The 15,576-nt window shown below is 42.1% G+C and overlaps 1 protein-coding gene across 2 annotated transcripts in view; it reads left to right on the plus strand.

The window, feature by feature from the left end:
• Positions 1–15,576, plus strand: part of gfra3 (GDNF family receptor alpha 3) — a 66,972-nt gene that overhangs the window by 39,103 nt on the left and 12,293 nt on the right. For both annotated transcript variants that reach the window (XR_006378890.1, XM_044205336.1), the window contains exons 6-7: positions 1,939–2,073; positions 4,085–4,221. Coding sequence is in view for 1 of the 2 variants with exons in the window: in XM_044205336.1 (XP_044061271.1) it covers positions 1,939–2,073; positions 4,085–4,221 (272 nt within the window). In the remaining variant the exon portion in view is untranslated. The remainder of the gene's footprint in view (positions 1–1,938; positions 2,074–4,084; positions 4,222–15,576) is intronic.

Below are 15,576 nucleotides of genomic sequence, written 5' to 3' on the forward strand. Positions count from 1 at the left end.
TAAACTCAGGGCTATCTGTAGTCCCTAGCCATTTCCTATTCCAAAAAAGTCTATTTTCATACTGATATGAAATTACACCAATTGCTGCCTGTACAACCTTGTCTCCTAGAAATGACGCTTATATACTACTAATTTGCAACAGCAAATACATTTTTATGAAACGTAATGCCGTCGGGATTATGTTTTTTGTCATTATAATGAGGAAATGTTAATGAACTTATCTGACAACTCGCAAAATGTTAATACTAAATGTATCAGTAAAATATTCACTGAAAACACATTTTGTACAATATCCACTCGTAGCAAATAAAGCATTATTTATCTTCGTTGTGGTTATGTTTAACCATTTAAAAATTTGGTTAAGGTTAGGTATTGGTCCACAGTGACTTGAAGCATGCAGCAGGACGTGTTTATTAACATTTAACCAAAACCACGATCTTTCCTGAACCTTAACCAAAGTGCTTTTGTTGACTAAACTTAACCACTCATCAACCTGGGGATGCGAGCCCCTGTCTCTGGTGTCAAAGTCCTGCAATTTGTAAGTCCACCATTCACTCAGGCCATCTCCCAACGACTAGCATGCCATAAATGTAGCACTAAAGCAAAAGTTGCCTGTAAACATTATCCAGGCCGCTATTATCTTTCCTGATACAACGTATGGGGAAAATAAATTAGTATTATATAAATATGTATTCTTGGAGACAGGGTTAGCCTGGGTCAAAAAATGCATTCATCAATCTAAAAAGCTATGGTATGCTTTGGCAAATGGTCAGCTGTATTTAAAGTATACATAGATTGTAGAAAATTTGGCAAATAAGCTTTTTCACTTTTCATACGAGAGTTGGATGAGAAGATCAATATCAATCTCATGTCTGTGCATTAAGTACAGAGCTGGAGTCAGGATGTGGTTAGCCTAGCTTAGCATAAAGACTGGTAGCAGGGGGAAAATAGGCCAACCAGCACCTCTAAAGCTCACTGATTAACACAATAGATCTACTGTGTTTAATCCAAACACAAGGAAAGGACTAGGATTTGTGGTTTTAGGCGGAATTACTGTTGTAACTATTTCTTATTGAACACCAGTATCCATCCGCCCAGCACAGTTTGCCTGGCAACCTCACTATGATGACAAGACTCTGGGAAATCACTGCAACCAGCTTTGTTCGAAAAGTAAAGTTTTGCATACATAATTTTTATGCATGTAACTCTCCCTAAAACCACAAATAGTCAGTTTTACATTGTGTATGGACTAAATAAATGAGACACAACATGTTGATTAGTGAGCTTTGCAGTTGTTGGTAGGTGTATTTTTGAACTTGACATAGCCTGACAAGCTGTTTCCTCCCCCCACTTAAAGTCTTTATGCTAAGCTAGGCTAGTCAATTCCTAGCTCCAGCTTCGAACTTAGTGCACAGACATGAGAGTAGTATTGATTTTCTCTTCTGCCTCTTGGAAAGAAAGCCAATCAGTGTATTTCCCAAATGATGAACTGTTTCTTCAAGACTTAAACGTGATATGTTTTGGGAGTGTGTGTCGCACAAAATTTGGGCTGTCTGGCTGTAAAAATTGCCAAGATGGCATTGAGAACAAAAACACCAACTCCAGGCTTTAAAATGTCCTTTCAACTCACAGAGTCTACATCATGTTTTTCTACGGGCATGTTTCAGCTTTGTTTGAAGTAAAAGAACACTATCCTCTTTCTGTTTCGTGCCATAAAGCAATTTAGCTGATTTCCTCACAAATCAAAGTAAAATGCAGTGTAGAAGCCAGTAGAGGCTTCCAGTCTTTTTGGCCATGGCATAATTTGTTTCATTTGGCGATTGTGTTTACATCTCTGAATAACTGTGAAAAAGATGAATTAACATCAAAGTAAAACTTGTAGGTCCTTTGACTTGTCCAAAGCTAACATTTGCCACCTCTGACCCCTCTAACCCGTAGGTACCATCATGACACCCAACTACATCAGTAACAGCTCTGCAGACGTGTCGCTGTGGTGCAACTGTGAAGGCAGTGGCAACCAGTGGCAGGACTGTCTGAGACTGCAGCGCATGTTCACCCACAACACCTGCCTGCGTGAGTCTACACTCTACATGCATGCTTCCTATACTGGTATACATATACAGTAGCCTACTCTATTTGGTCTGTGCAGTAATTTACCTGAGTTGGACCATGACAGATGTGGTGAGATGGGTTTATTTATTTGTTGTCTATTGGCCCTTAAACATGATTGATTTTGATCAGATTTCGGACAGTTTATTATTTTTTTGTTTGCAGTATCAGTAGTATCAGTAGTAGATGTGGTAGCTGCATGAAACTTTTTATGCAACATTTTTCTGAAAACTGCGGCCATAGCGGGCAACTGCCCCAGGGCCCCAGACCCCCAAAGGCCAACATAGTGTGTCAGTTTGATTGTGATAATTTATTAATTAATTGCTAATTTGTTTGGGAAGTATGCACCACTATATATAATATCACCTGAAATTGCCTTAAGGTAGGTCCTGCATTATCTGGGGCCTCTTGTTGATTAGCCTTTTTTAACATTAAAGCCTATATGTATCTATATTCCCCAATAGATCTTTATTTAATCAATTATCACAAAATAATATATACATGGCAAACCTGGGGCCAGGTAGTATTCCAGGAGAGGAAAACAGGTGGGTGTCTGGGACTCTAAAGGCAAAATCTAATTAAAAAGCCATGTGTATTCTACTTTGTGCACTGCACTTGATGGATACCTCTGTACACTAATTCCCACAGAGTGGGAAGAATGGGGGTTCAGTAAGGCCCCGCAGCTAATCTTTTCCTCAGGGCTCCAAGGCTCTTTTACATAGCGCTCAGTAGCAGGTTAACACAGCCTGGTTATTGTTGCTGTTTTTATAGTGAAGTTATTAAAATGTCTTGCCTAAATCAGGATCCACAACAAAGTAAATATGATTAGAAAGGGAAATTGTTTCAAAAGACTGGCACATCTTCACTCTGTTGGTCAGTTAAAGAAATGGTGGGATCTGTTGGGTCTCTGTAATTAGTATTAGAAAGAGTCCGGTCTAGACCTGCTCTGTAGGAAAAGCGCAATGAAATAACTTCTGTTATGAATTGGCGCTATATAAATAAAATTGAACTGAACTCTTGGACAGAAAGAGAATAATCGTATTTCCTAAAATGTCAAACTACACTCTTCAAGAATTTTCCCTCAGTTTTGCTGCTAAAAACAGCTGTGCAATTTGGGTTTTTCTTAGAGCCTCAAGGCATGTAAGGATCTTATTTATTTAAAGAAATGTCCTAAGGACACAGCTTAAGCTAGTTTTGTGCAACCAATTTTTCTAATGAAAAATATCCTGAAAAATATAAGGGAATTATTTCTTATGGTTTTATGGCATGTCTTACCGCCCCGTCCTGTATGTTGTTTCAGACGCTTTTTACCCCAAAGCACTTGAGTATTTACAGTTTTGGGAATTGTTTGGAATATAGTCCCATTTGAAAGACTGCTGTCCATATTGTTTTATAAACCGTGTTTGAAATAATGTATCTGAAGACCAGAATTAAAACAAATTATTGTGTCACTATCAAAGATGCTAAGGAAATAAATGAAAAAATGTCTTTGACACAATGTCTGCTGAATCTGTCTGGGTGGCTGGCTCCTACAGCGATGCTCACAGTATGAAGTGAACTCCACCTCTTTATATGTCAGCTACATGCTACAGCCTTAGCATCCATAAGAGTCTTACAGTCTGTATCTGCAGCATTAGGCTTCTGCAGGAATCAAGAGGTGTGAGGAGAGGAGCCCGAGGGTAAAGCCCTCCAGGTGTCACTCAGTCACAGCAGCTGTCAATAAGGCTGTCGATACACACTGAGCCTGTATGTCCAAACACCGGAGCCCGGGTCCATGCGTCAATGCACTTCCCATAAAGCTTGGTGATTTATCAAGCTGCCGACAGCTCAAATAATAAAGCTGCCAAATAGATATGTAAGTTCACGCCCACTCAGACGCAGCGTCGCAGCACACAGGCCAGCCGAGCGCACACACACACACACACACACACACACACACACACCAGAGCAGTGATGGGACTGTGTCTCCATGCAGGTAACTCTATCAGTTGGATGGGGAGCCCCGGCTCCCTGCCTGCAGACATCACCCCCCCTCCTGCTCCCAGACCCTCCCCGCTGGTTCAGGAGGATGAGCTGCTGAGCAACAACCACCTGCCTGAACACAACAACATCGTGAGTACACTTTAGCTCAGCACGCGCATCGCCTTCACATTTTAAATTACCTTTCAGACGTTTATCCCAAGGCCTTTTCCATTATCTTTGGTTTGAGCCCATCTTGTCACTGTCACAGTATGTTGTTTATTTAATGTATTTGTTTTATCTCCATTGCTGTGGCTTTTTATCTGTTTTATTATTTTTACTGTTTACCTGCTTTTTTCTTGCAAGCTCAAAACTTCATATTCACTTGCTTCTTTTGGATTGTGACAACGTAACATGGAGTTTGTGTTTAAAGATATTCTTTACATATTTGCCAAATCTTTCATATGTGGAATTTACCAAGTAATCTACCACATGCCACCATTTTCACCATTTTATTATAAGAAACATTCTGAAAACCAGTTTTCAAAGCAAAAAAACAAAAAAAAAAAAATACGATAAGATTGTCTAAGAAAGTTTTGGTCAAATCTTTAGATGAATTTGAACATTTAATGAGTTTTAATATTTTGGACTACTTGGACATATATTTCGGTGGCAGTTGCAAAGCAGTTGCAGGTACATCAGACTTTTAAGAATCAGAGTATAGCACTACCACCAGGAGAATCTTTCCAATAAGGAAATGACTAATTATTTTCTCAGTTAATAAAAACAGAGAGCAGCTGAGGCCGATGGGAGCGTCAGCAGCTCTGCAGGTATTCGGTCAGAGACCAAAGTGTCGGACACGTTAACATGTCGACCTGATGGTGGCGCTAGATGGAAAGTCAGAGGACTTCTAAAGTTATTACAGTTCATCTGGAAGGGGAACATGAACTAAACTCAGATTAATGGCAATCCATGCAACAGTTGTTGAGACATTTCACTCAAAGCCACCAAAGTCAGAGGATTGATTGTCTGGGCACCACGACTGCCTGCACACAGTTTAATGGGAGTCCTCCAATAGTTGCTGAGTGAGTTCTGCCTGGACCAAAGTGGTGGACCAACTGACAGACCAACTGACAGACAGACCGACTGACTGACCGACCGACCGACCGACCGACCGACTGACAGACCAACTGACAGACCGACTGACTGACCAACTGACAGACCAACTGACAGACCAACTGACAGACCGACCGACTGACTGACCGACCGACCGACCGACCGACTGACAGACCGACTGACAGACCAACTGACAGACCGACTGACAGACCGACTGACAGACCGACCGACCGACTGACCGACCGACCGACCGACCGACCGACTGACAGACCGACCGACTGACAGACCGACCGACTGACCGACAGACAGACCGACTGACAGACCGACCGACCGACTGACCGACCGACCGACCGACTGACAGACCGACTGACAGACCGACTGACAGACTGACAGACCGACTGACGACCGACTGACAGACCGACTGACTGACAGACCGGCCGACCGACCGACTGACGATCGACCGACCGACAGACTGACTGACAGACCGGCCGACCGACCGACCGACCGACAGACTGACCGACTGACTGGACTGACTGACAGACCGACCGACCAACCGACCGACCGACAGACTGACAGACTGACTGACTGACAGACTGACTGACAGACTGACCGACTGACCGACCGACCGACCGACCGACCGACTGACGAGACCGACTGACAGACGGACCGACTGACCGACCGACCGACCGACTGACAGACCGACTGACAGACCGACTGACAGACTGACAGACCGACCGACTGACAGACCGACCGACTGACAGACCGGCCGACCGACTGACAGACCGACCGACTGACAGACTGACTGACAGACCGGCCGACCGACCGACCGACCGACAGACTGACCGACTGACAGACTGACTGACAGACCGACCGACCAACCGACCGACCGACAGACTGACAGACTGACTGACTGACAGACTGACTGACAGAACGACCGACTGACTGACTGACCGACCGACCGACCGACTGACAGACCGACTGACAGACTGACAGACCGACTGACAGACTGACAGACCGACTGACTGACTGACAGACCGACTGACTGACTGACATTTCCATTCCTACAGCCATGCCACTATGTTGGCATAGTTACATTGCTAAAAAATGCACATCACAATTTTTTCAGAGCCCAAAGTGACTTCTTCAAATGATTTTAAAAGTCCAAAACACAAAGATATTCAATTATTATTCTGATTAAATACAGTGATGTATAACAAAGAAAAGCAGCAACGCCTCACATCTGAGAAGCTGGAACCTGAGGATGTTTGGCATTTTGCTTGAAAAATGACTGAAACGATTAATTATCAAAAAGAAAAAATACAAGTGAAGACACATAAAAGCAATTTGGCAATAAATGCAGACCAAATACAACACAGAATTTTTTGTAAAGTTCTAATAACATTAGTCACAAATGAAAAACAAACTCCCTCTACTAAAGGTTCCCTGTGGAGCTTCTGACCTCTAGTGGCAGTGGAGCTGTTTTTTTGATGAGTGGGTCCCCGTTCAGTTTATCTCGTGCACACGCAGGCGTGGTAAACACTCCTGCCAATCATTTCACACTATTCCGCTGATCTACAGGTGGCGGTGGCACGCCAAGATATGCAGCACTGCGCCAACAAAGGCAGGACAGTAGAAGACGGCTAGCAAGTAAACATGGATGTGAACAATGCTGGATTTAAATACTTAGAGTTGGCTTTGCAAATGTTTTATGAGGAAGGAAATGCACTCAACGCGTTTTTTAGACCTCAGCGACAGACACATTGAGTGTGTAATATTAATTCACAGTTACAAGGAAACGCCACTGGAAGGCTTTTACGTGGAAGCAGCTGCAGGAAGATTATTAGCCTGAGAATATTAGCCTGCGCTACTAGCAGATTAATGTGGCTCTGATGTGAAACACAGCTCTGGATGGTAGCCACTCCTTACACTACAAGAGATAGTGCACTAATGCAGACATTTTACACAAGCCTAGTGATTATTATATATGCAAATAGGAAAAAGAGAAATACTGTGAGGGAAGTTTGTATTTATTTTTAATTATGCATCCAGTAATACTTATGTTTGATCTATCATTGACAGTTGTCATCCTCATGAGAAGGTCAAACCTCTCATCAGTCGTAGTACAACACAACAGTGAGATTAAAGGAGTAGCTGTGGGGCAAGACGTATCAAAGCACTTTGGCAAGCCTTCAAAAGGTGCTACAGAGTGTACGATCCAGCAGGAGCAGTGTGCGTAGGCTGCTGAGGTCCAGAGGATGGGTGACACCTCATGAATACAGTTTGAGTTATTCAGAACTAAAAACAGATGTAAGATATTCACCTGTAAACCCGGGGAGTACTTCAGAATCTTTCAGCAGCAGCGGAGAGAAGCTTTGCAGGAATCTTTGGCCTTGATTTCAAGCTGAGACCCAACAGCTGGTCATCCAACGAAACTGTTCAAATTAAGCCGGGGCTGTACCTGTCTGTGTGTTTGTTTAAACACATTTGCTTACAACCGGGGCCCAAATACTTTTGTGTTTGGTCACCTGGTAAAAGACTGAGGACTCTAGTTTCACAGCGCTAAAATGTCAGAAACAACAACAGTTTCCATCAGCGTACAGGATTGTTCAGTCTTGACAGTCAGGAGCATATACTGTAATGAACAGCTGAGTAAATACAAAGACAAAACACTGGGCAACAGGTAGACAACTAAGTTGCCAGACTAGGCAACCGCAGAAAACTCACAAGAACATGAATTCTTCTTTATACTGCAATCTGTGTGGAAAAGGCAAAGAAACAGATGTGGATGAGATGGGGGCTGGAGAGAGGGGGAGCATGGACGGTACACTCCACAGAGAGACCTGGAGGAGAGAGAACCTCAGTGTGAGGTGATCTTCAGCTGAGCTCTGCACTCAAACCTGAAGAAGAGAATTATGAAATAAAAGCTACCCACTCACAGCACATCGCACTAGTTTGCTATTTGCTCTGCCATTCTTGGCCAGTTTTGTTCTTATTATTTCTCCCACTTGCACACAAGATGTCAGTATCCTGATTCCAGGTGTAAATATCAAACATGTTTAAAATAATCGTTATGACAACAATGGGCAGCGACTGAATCAGAAGGCAAACTAGTAGAATCCTTCGACACCATACACTGTAGGATTTTTCCTCCTGACTGTCAACAACTGACCCACACTGGAACAAGTCGATCCAACTTGGTCTGATCAAATTAAGCAATAGTAGCATTTATCCCCGCCATAGGCAGATTACCAGGGCTGCGGTCTGAGGTCTTTTGTCTATGATTTCTAAGTGGATTTATGGACGTTTTTAAATTCACCTCACGCAGTATCTCTGCCTCCCCTTCAGCCTCCCCGTGCCCCCGTGAGGCTTTTGTGTTTGTCCTGCTGAATGTCCATGTCTATTACAGACCATATCCTGTAATTCAATCCTTGTGTGTGAGTCATACTATAATTGCCATTTTCAGATTAAAACAGTTTAGGTGTGAAAATGTTCCAATCTCAAACAAGTGATCCTTTAATTCATAATCTACATACATTTTCCTGGTGCTTAGCAGGTGGGTGGTGAGGGGATCAGGGTCAGACCTCAACTACGACCAAACAAATGTTCACCCGGTCCTGACTGTGTCCGTTTAATTTGTCTTTCCCAGCCAATCAGGCTTCACACAGTCTGTGACACAGACAAGTCTTGGCCCTGAACTGTTTTGATTGCAGTCCGGTTGGATCAAGTCTGAGTCTGCCAGCTCAGTAATGTGCAGACAGTAACAGACACACAGGCATGCTGAAATGTGCTGTGAACACATATGTTCTGAGAGGACCACAGCTCCTGGCTCGCCCTTGTCCAACACTGACCATTAAATGTGGTCCAATCCTATCGTGGTCCTGGCTACTGTAACCTTGGCCAGACCACAATCTGCCGTGGCTGTGGCTCCCCGGCTCCCAGCATGCCTCACTGCCAGAGATAATCTGGGCCGCCAGACAAGAGGGGATTCCAACTCGCTCTCTTCCTCGGTTGCCCTCCTCCGCTTGCTCTCTCTCTCTGCCTCTCTGTGTCCGTCTGTGTCTCTCTCCCAGTGAGCGGATTAGATGAGGTGTTGGTTGGAAGCAGTACATCAGTCAGGCTTCATTAGTATGAATTTATTCATGCCCATATGTCTCCCCCCTCTTTCTCTCCCCTCTCCAAATCCCCCTCTTCTCTCCTTCTGTCCTTTCCTCAGTTCCTTTTACTCATTCACTCTATTTTTTCTGTTCTCAGTTCATTCATTCTTGCATCCTCAAGCCTTCAGACCCCTCCCCCCTCCATCCATACCTGCTCCACATCTCCTCATCTGTCTGTCACTCAGCTGCTTTACTGACAGTGTGCTATCCAGTGAAATTAGAGAACATATGAACAGCACACCTCCCAAATCTCAGCTACGTGTTGTGGACCTGCTTGTTGATTCAACTCCTATCAGGAGGTGAATTCGAAACAGAGACGAACAAATGTAAACATATTACATACAAGTGAACATATTCGAACAATTTCCTTGCATGTTCGCCTACGTGCAGCCCGGAGAAGCAGAATTTCAGCATTAGGAAATGATGCAGGATACTCTTGCTATGATGTGCAAGACGGGTTTCCCGTAACAGACTGAGAAAGTGTCCATGGATACGTTAAAGTTACTAAGTTATGTACTAATCATGGTACTTAGAAGGTAAAGATGTCAGTATGCTTCTAATGAAGTGCTTGTCGGATCATCCAGCAGCATCTGAAATACCCTTACCCCCCACGCCTTTCCGACACAACTGACCCAACAATCCCGCCCACTTCAGGCAGCATGTGGCCCAGGTGTGAGGAGGTCTGAAAGTAGTTCTTTCTTTTATTCTTCACAGGACTGCGTTCGGCCCTTTTTACGTGTTCAACACCATGAATTCCTTCAGGGAAGATTCATCATGTATGATTCGTCACTATGACAGCAGGCATTTTCACCCCGCCTTTGAGTGTGGCCTTTTGAAACACTTTTGCCTTTAGACATGGTCGGACCTCACTTCGTATGAACTAGTTTCAAGTGTTTCAAGCATATCCCCATCTAATCAGAACAAGCTGCCAGGAACAGCATTGGGCTGTGAGGCGATTTTGGCGTAGTGGCCACACTCAGTATTGCAAGATCAAGTCTTTTCCCCATACACAATCATTACAAAAGGAATGCCTGTCAAACCATGAATATACACCCCAAAGTAAGTCTTTGTATTGACTGAATTAGGTCTAATAAAATTTAAAACATCTCAGTAAAACGTTTTATGTCATTTATGTGCACAGGATGCACTGGCTCAGCCGGAAAAGGACTCTAGTGTATGTACTCCGCAGGCCCTAAAAAATGGAAGCCCACGGCAGCCTGAATTTTTTATTGTTGTCTGGACCTGGTGAGGAACTTTCATTGGAATGAACAGGGCACCCTCTTGGAATACAGTGTCCGGTTCTATTCATACATCCGTAAATCAGAGCCAGTAGAGAAGCATGCTACCAATAGTGCTAGCTCAGCTACCCCTGTTGGTCATGTGACTCTCATCTGACACATTTTAGCAGTCCCTCGAGAAATTTTCCTTTGCAGATAAAGGGCTTGTCTGTAGCTTTCTGATAGGGAGTTTGAGATAGCAGGAAAAGGAGGAGTTAAGTGAGTTTTCAACTTATTGGGCGGATAAGAATGTGGCCACACTGTACAAACCGCATTTACATCTGACTAAGAGCTGACAACAGTTCAAGTCAGACCACCTAAGATGTGGTTTGGCTGATCCAATCACATTCCGATTGCAGTGTGGTCTGCATGCATTTACACCTGCATTAACACGCATTTTCCATATACAGATATGATATCCAGATACAGGTCGCATATTAATACCTGGTGGAAATGGGTTGTACAACACAATGCAAACAACTTTTTAGTCTTATCACAGCAACTGAACATGACAACTCACAACAAACAGCAATATTAAACACACTGTAACAGCACTGTATATAATAAGTATATGTATAAGTTCCCTCGACATGTGCTGGTCCTAAAAAGAACCCAAGTCTGTCTTCCACACTCCAATTATCTTCAAAGAAATATTAACAATGTTCTTCAGGCTTTTTCTGTCCCCACACCAATGCGTTATAAAAGCAGCAGATGAAAGGAAAGGTCACAAGACCCTCAGTAAAAGATAGTGACTAACTGCAGACTGGAGAAAGCTTAGAGAGAAAGTGCTCTCTCTGCCGGTCAGGCTTAATATTTTTAATATCCCATCTTAAATGATTGTAACACTGTACACAATACTTACTAGAATCTATTTCACTACTAATAAACAAATTATTGTAAGTGAGAAAAACTGAACCATGATGCATTTCTGTACCCTGCAGGAGAGCAAGATGACTGCCTTGTTTACAGCTTCTGCAACTGTCAGACTAGATGATGAAAAGTTAAAAATTAGTCAAAACATGCCAGTCAAAAAATCTAAACATCATTACACGAGCAGGTATCAGAGGCAGTATTTCAATGAAATAATAGAGTGGCGTATTATTATCAGTAGAACAACAACCTGCACACAATATACTAGCATGGGCCTTGGGCTCCTCCAGATGTTGGTGCATATCATTGAGGATGAAGAGCTGGGCATCCTTAACACTCAACACCCATAACACTGCAGTGAATCATATTCATCAACAGCTTTAAAGTTTTAAATAAAGACTTCTCTTGATTAAAGTGTTCACACATGAACATACAAAATACATTTAACATCATGTTTAATAGCAAAACAAACATTGTAATGTCACCCATCAACCAAAAAGACATTCAAGTGACATTAAAAAAAAAGTATAATCACACACTTACGTGTAATAAAATACATGACATCAGATTTCTATTGTCAGATCTTTGTTCAAGCAGGTATTGAACAAGAATCTGTATTCTGTATTGTGAATTTGTTTATGCTTCTGAAAGCTAAAAGTCTGCCAAAAATGTTTTCAAAAATATATTTTGGGTTGCAACATTGCATTACAAATTGAGTTCTTCAATTTCAGATTATGTTTTCTCAGACCTCAACCCTCTCGCCAGACAGAACATTGACACTGGACAATTGTGCAAAACCTCAAAATTACATTCAGTGACGTTGTTATCATTCAAACTACATTGTTAAAAGGAGTTCTTTGTAATATCTACACATGGCAGCTACACAACAAGTCCACAACAAAATACGTTGTTTCTAACTGCCCTCTAGAACGACTCATAGAAGTGTTTTCTGATCTGACTATCAGCAGGACGGCCTGTGCCTTCCAAAACTGTTACAAATCACTGTTGAAAAATAAATCTGTTTTATGATGTGACAACACTTTGGTTAAGGTTTAGGGAAAGATTATGGTTTGGGTTAAAATGACTACTTCGTTAAGGTTAGGGGACCTTCATCGTCATGGTTACAATGGTAAATGAAGCTAAGGTTATTGAATGAATGTGGTCATGGTAAAAAGAAAAACATCGGTTCGGAGAACCTCATGCTTCAGCTGCTTCATTCATGCTTCACCATCAGTGGCTCATACATGAGCTGCTTGGCTACCAGCTGACTAGTAACATCCAATCATATTTATGTAGGTGTACAGCACTGCCAATATACCCTGATAGGTCTCTCTATTATTGCACTCAGTGTATGAAATATGTGTGGTCTTGGACTACCTAATTAACACTTGAGACTCCCTGAAAAAGTTTATTTTCATGTTGAAATGTTGAAAGGTGTGAAGCAGCACAGAAAATGTGACTGACAGTGAACAGGCAGCTAGCTATATCAGTGCCACAACTGCTGGCATGGATACTGGCGTTGGTTGTAGTTCTGCAAACTATACAGTAATTATAGGCTTGAAAAGAAGCCTCATTGATGTCTTCAAAATCCAATACACATTAACAAGTCCATATGCAAATTATCAGTCCTATCCAACAGAAAACATTCTGAAACAGGCTTATAAACTCAAATTAAACTAATGGGGGGCAGAATCCTTGTAGCTGCTAGGATTCTTCAGCGCTCCCTCAATGAGCAGAACCTTTTCCACCAAATCTGCTATAAATTCCTTGATGTGTCTTTGACTGGACGTTGGCACTGAACGTTGGCATGTAAATCATGTGGAATCATCCAGTATTGACATGATTCCAATATGAACATAATGCCAAGGTATACTGGGCTAGGCTGTAGAAAAATATCCAACTAAATGTCTGCCCCCAAACAAACAAATTCAGTTCAATTAAATTTTATTTGTATAGTGCCAATTCATAACAAAAGTTACCTCCTTGCACGTTTCCTACAGAGCAGGTCTAGACCGTACTCTTTATAATATTTACAGAGACCCAACAAATCCCACCATGAGCAAGCACTTGGCGACAGTGGCAAGAAAAAAACTTCCTTTAAGAGGCAGAAACCTTGGACAGAACCAGACTCAGTGGTGGGCGGCCATCCGCCGCTGCCGTGTTAGGTTTTGAGAGAGAGAGAGAGAGAGAGAGAGAGAGAGAGAAGGGGGGTGGGGGAGAGTGAAGCACAATGCAAATTCCACCTAGAATTTTAAAATAGTAATAATGTAATGTAATATTAATATTAATAAAATAATAATAATAGGAATGATAGTCATATGAATAATAATGACAATAATAGTAACAGAGCCAATAACAACAACTGTAGTAGCAGTTGTCGAGCAGGAACACCGGGGCAGCAGGTGGCCCACAACCACAGATCCAGACTCTGCAGCTCCAGAGGCAGAAATACCTGCTGAAAGCGACAGAAGGAGAGAGGAGAGAAACAAGAAAGCACAGAACTACGGGAGAGAGAAGATGTCGAGTTAGTAACATGCAGTAATGGGATAAAAATGCATACAGATGGAGAGGGAGAGGAGGAGAGAGGAGCTCAGTGCATCATGGGAAGTCTCCCGGTAGTCTAGGCCTATAGCAGCATAACTAAGGAATGGATCAGGACTTACCCAAGCCAGCCTTAACTATAAGCTTTATCAAAGAGGAAAGTCTTAAGCCTACTCTTAAATGTGAAGATGGTGATGAGCTCTTTAAGATACAATGGTGCCTGACCATTAAGAGCTTTGTAGGTGAGGAGAAGGATTTCTATTCTGGATTTTACAGGGAGCCAGTGCAGAGAAGCTAATATTGGAGAAATATGATCTCTTTTCCTAGTTCTTGTCAGTACACGTGCCACAGCATTCTGGATCAACTGGAGAGTTTTAAGGGACTTATTCGGGCAGCCTGATAATAAGGAATTGCAATAATCCAGCCTAGAAGTAACAAATGCATGCACTAGTTTTTCGACATCATTTTGAGACAGGATGTGCCAGATTTTTGCTATGTTACGTAGGGGAAAGAAGGCAGTCCTTGAAGTTTGTTTCATGTGGGAGTTAAAGGATAAATCCTGATCAAAGACAACTCCGAGGTTCCTGACGGTGGTGCTGGAGGTCAGGGCAATGCCATCTATAGTAACTATATCTTTAGATAATGTGTCTCGGAGGTGTTTGGGACCAAGTACAATAACTTCAGTTTTGTCAGAGTTTAACATCAGAAAATTGCAGGCCATCCAGGTTTTTATGTCCTTAAGGCATGCTTGAAGTTTAACTAACTGATTAGTTTCATCTGGCTTGATCGATAGATGTAATTAGGCATCATCCACATAATAATGAAAGTTTATGGATTGTTTCCTAATAATATTGCCTAAAGGAAGCATATATAAGGTGAATAGAATTGATTCAAGCACAGAACCTTGTGGAACTTCGTGACTTTGGCGTGCACGGAGGACTCACTGTTAACATGTACAAACTGAGATCGATCTGATAGATAGAATTTAAACCAGCTTAGTGCGGTTCCTTTAATGCCAACTGAATCTTCCAGTCTCTGTAATAGGATGTGATGGTCAATGGTGTCGGATGCAGCACTAAGATCTAACAAGACAAGCACAGAGACAAGTCCATTGTCTTTTCAAACAATTCAAAACACTAAGTCCTTTGTTTTAATTTAAACTTTTCTTTCATAATGCACTTCCCATGCAAATTACAAATTACATGTTACATGCAAAAAAAAATACAAATTACATGCAAAAAAGTGTACTGATTGTTTTATCATGATCATTTAATTTAATATTTTATTTCTTTCAGTGATTTTAATGGGATGAGGGTATGTTGGGGGGCAAATCAATTCTGCTAAGGGGCCCAAAAATACTTTGACTGGTCCTAGAAAATGACTTCACACCATGCACCATGCACCACACTTCACTTTCATGTAGTATTAAGAATTTAGGATGAATTGGTTGAATCTATGTTTGTTCGTTTTAAGTCCTTCAATGCAGTGTCTCAGAAAGATGAATTTGAAAAACTAAATCTGAGTTGCCTCATACCTACATTTTAATTATT

This window comes from Siniperca chuatsi, linkage group LG8, assembly GCF_020085105.1.
Source record: "Siniperca chuatsi isolate FFG_IHB_CAS linkage group LG8, ASM2008510v1, whole genome shotgun sequence".
NCBI lineage: Eukaryota > Metazoa > Chordata > Actinopteri > Centrarchiformes > Sinipercidae > Siniperca > Siniperca chuatsi.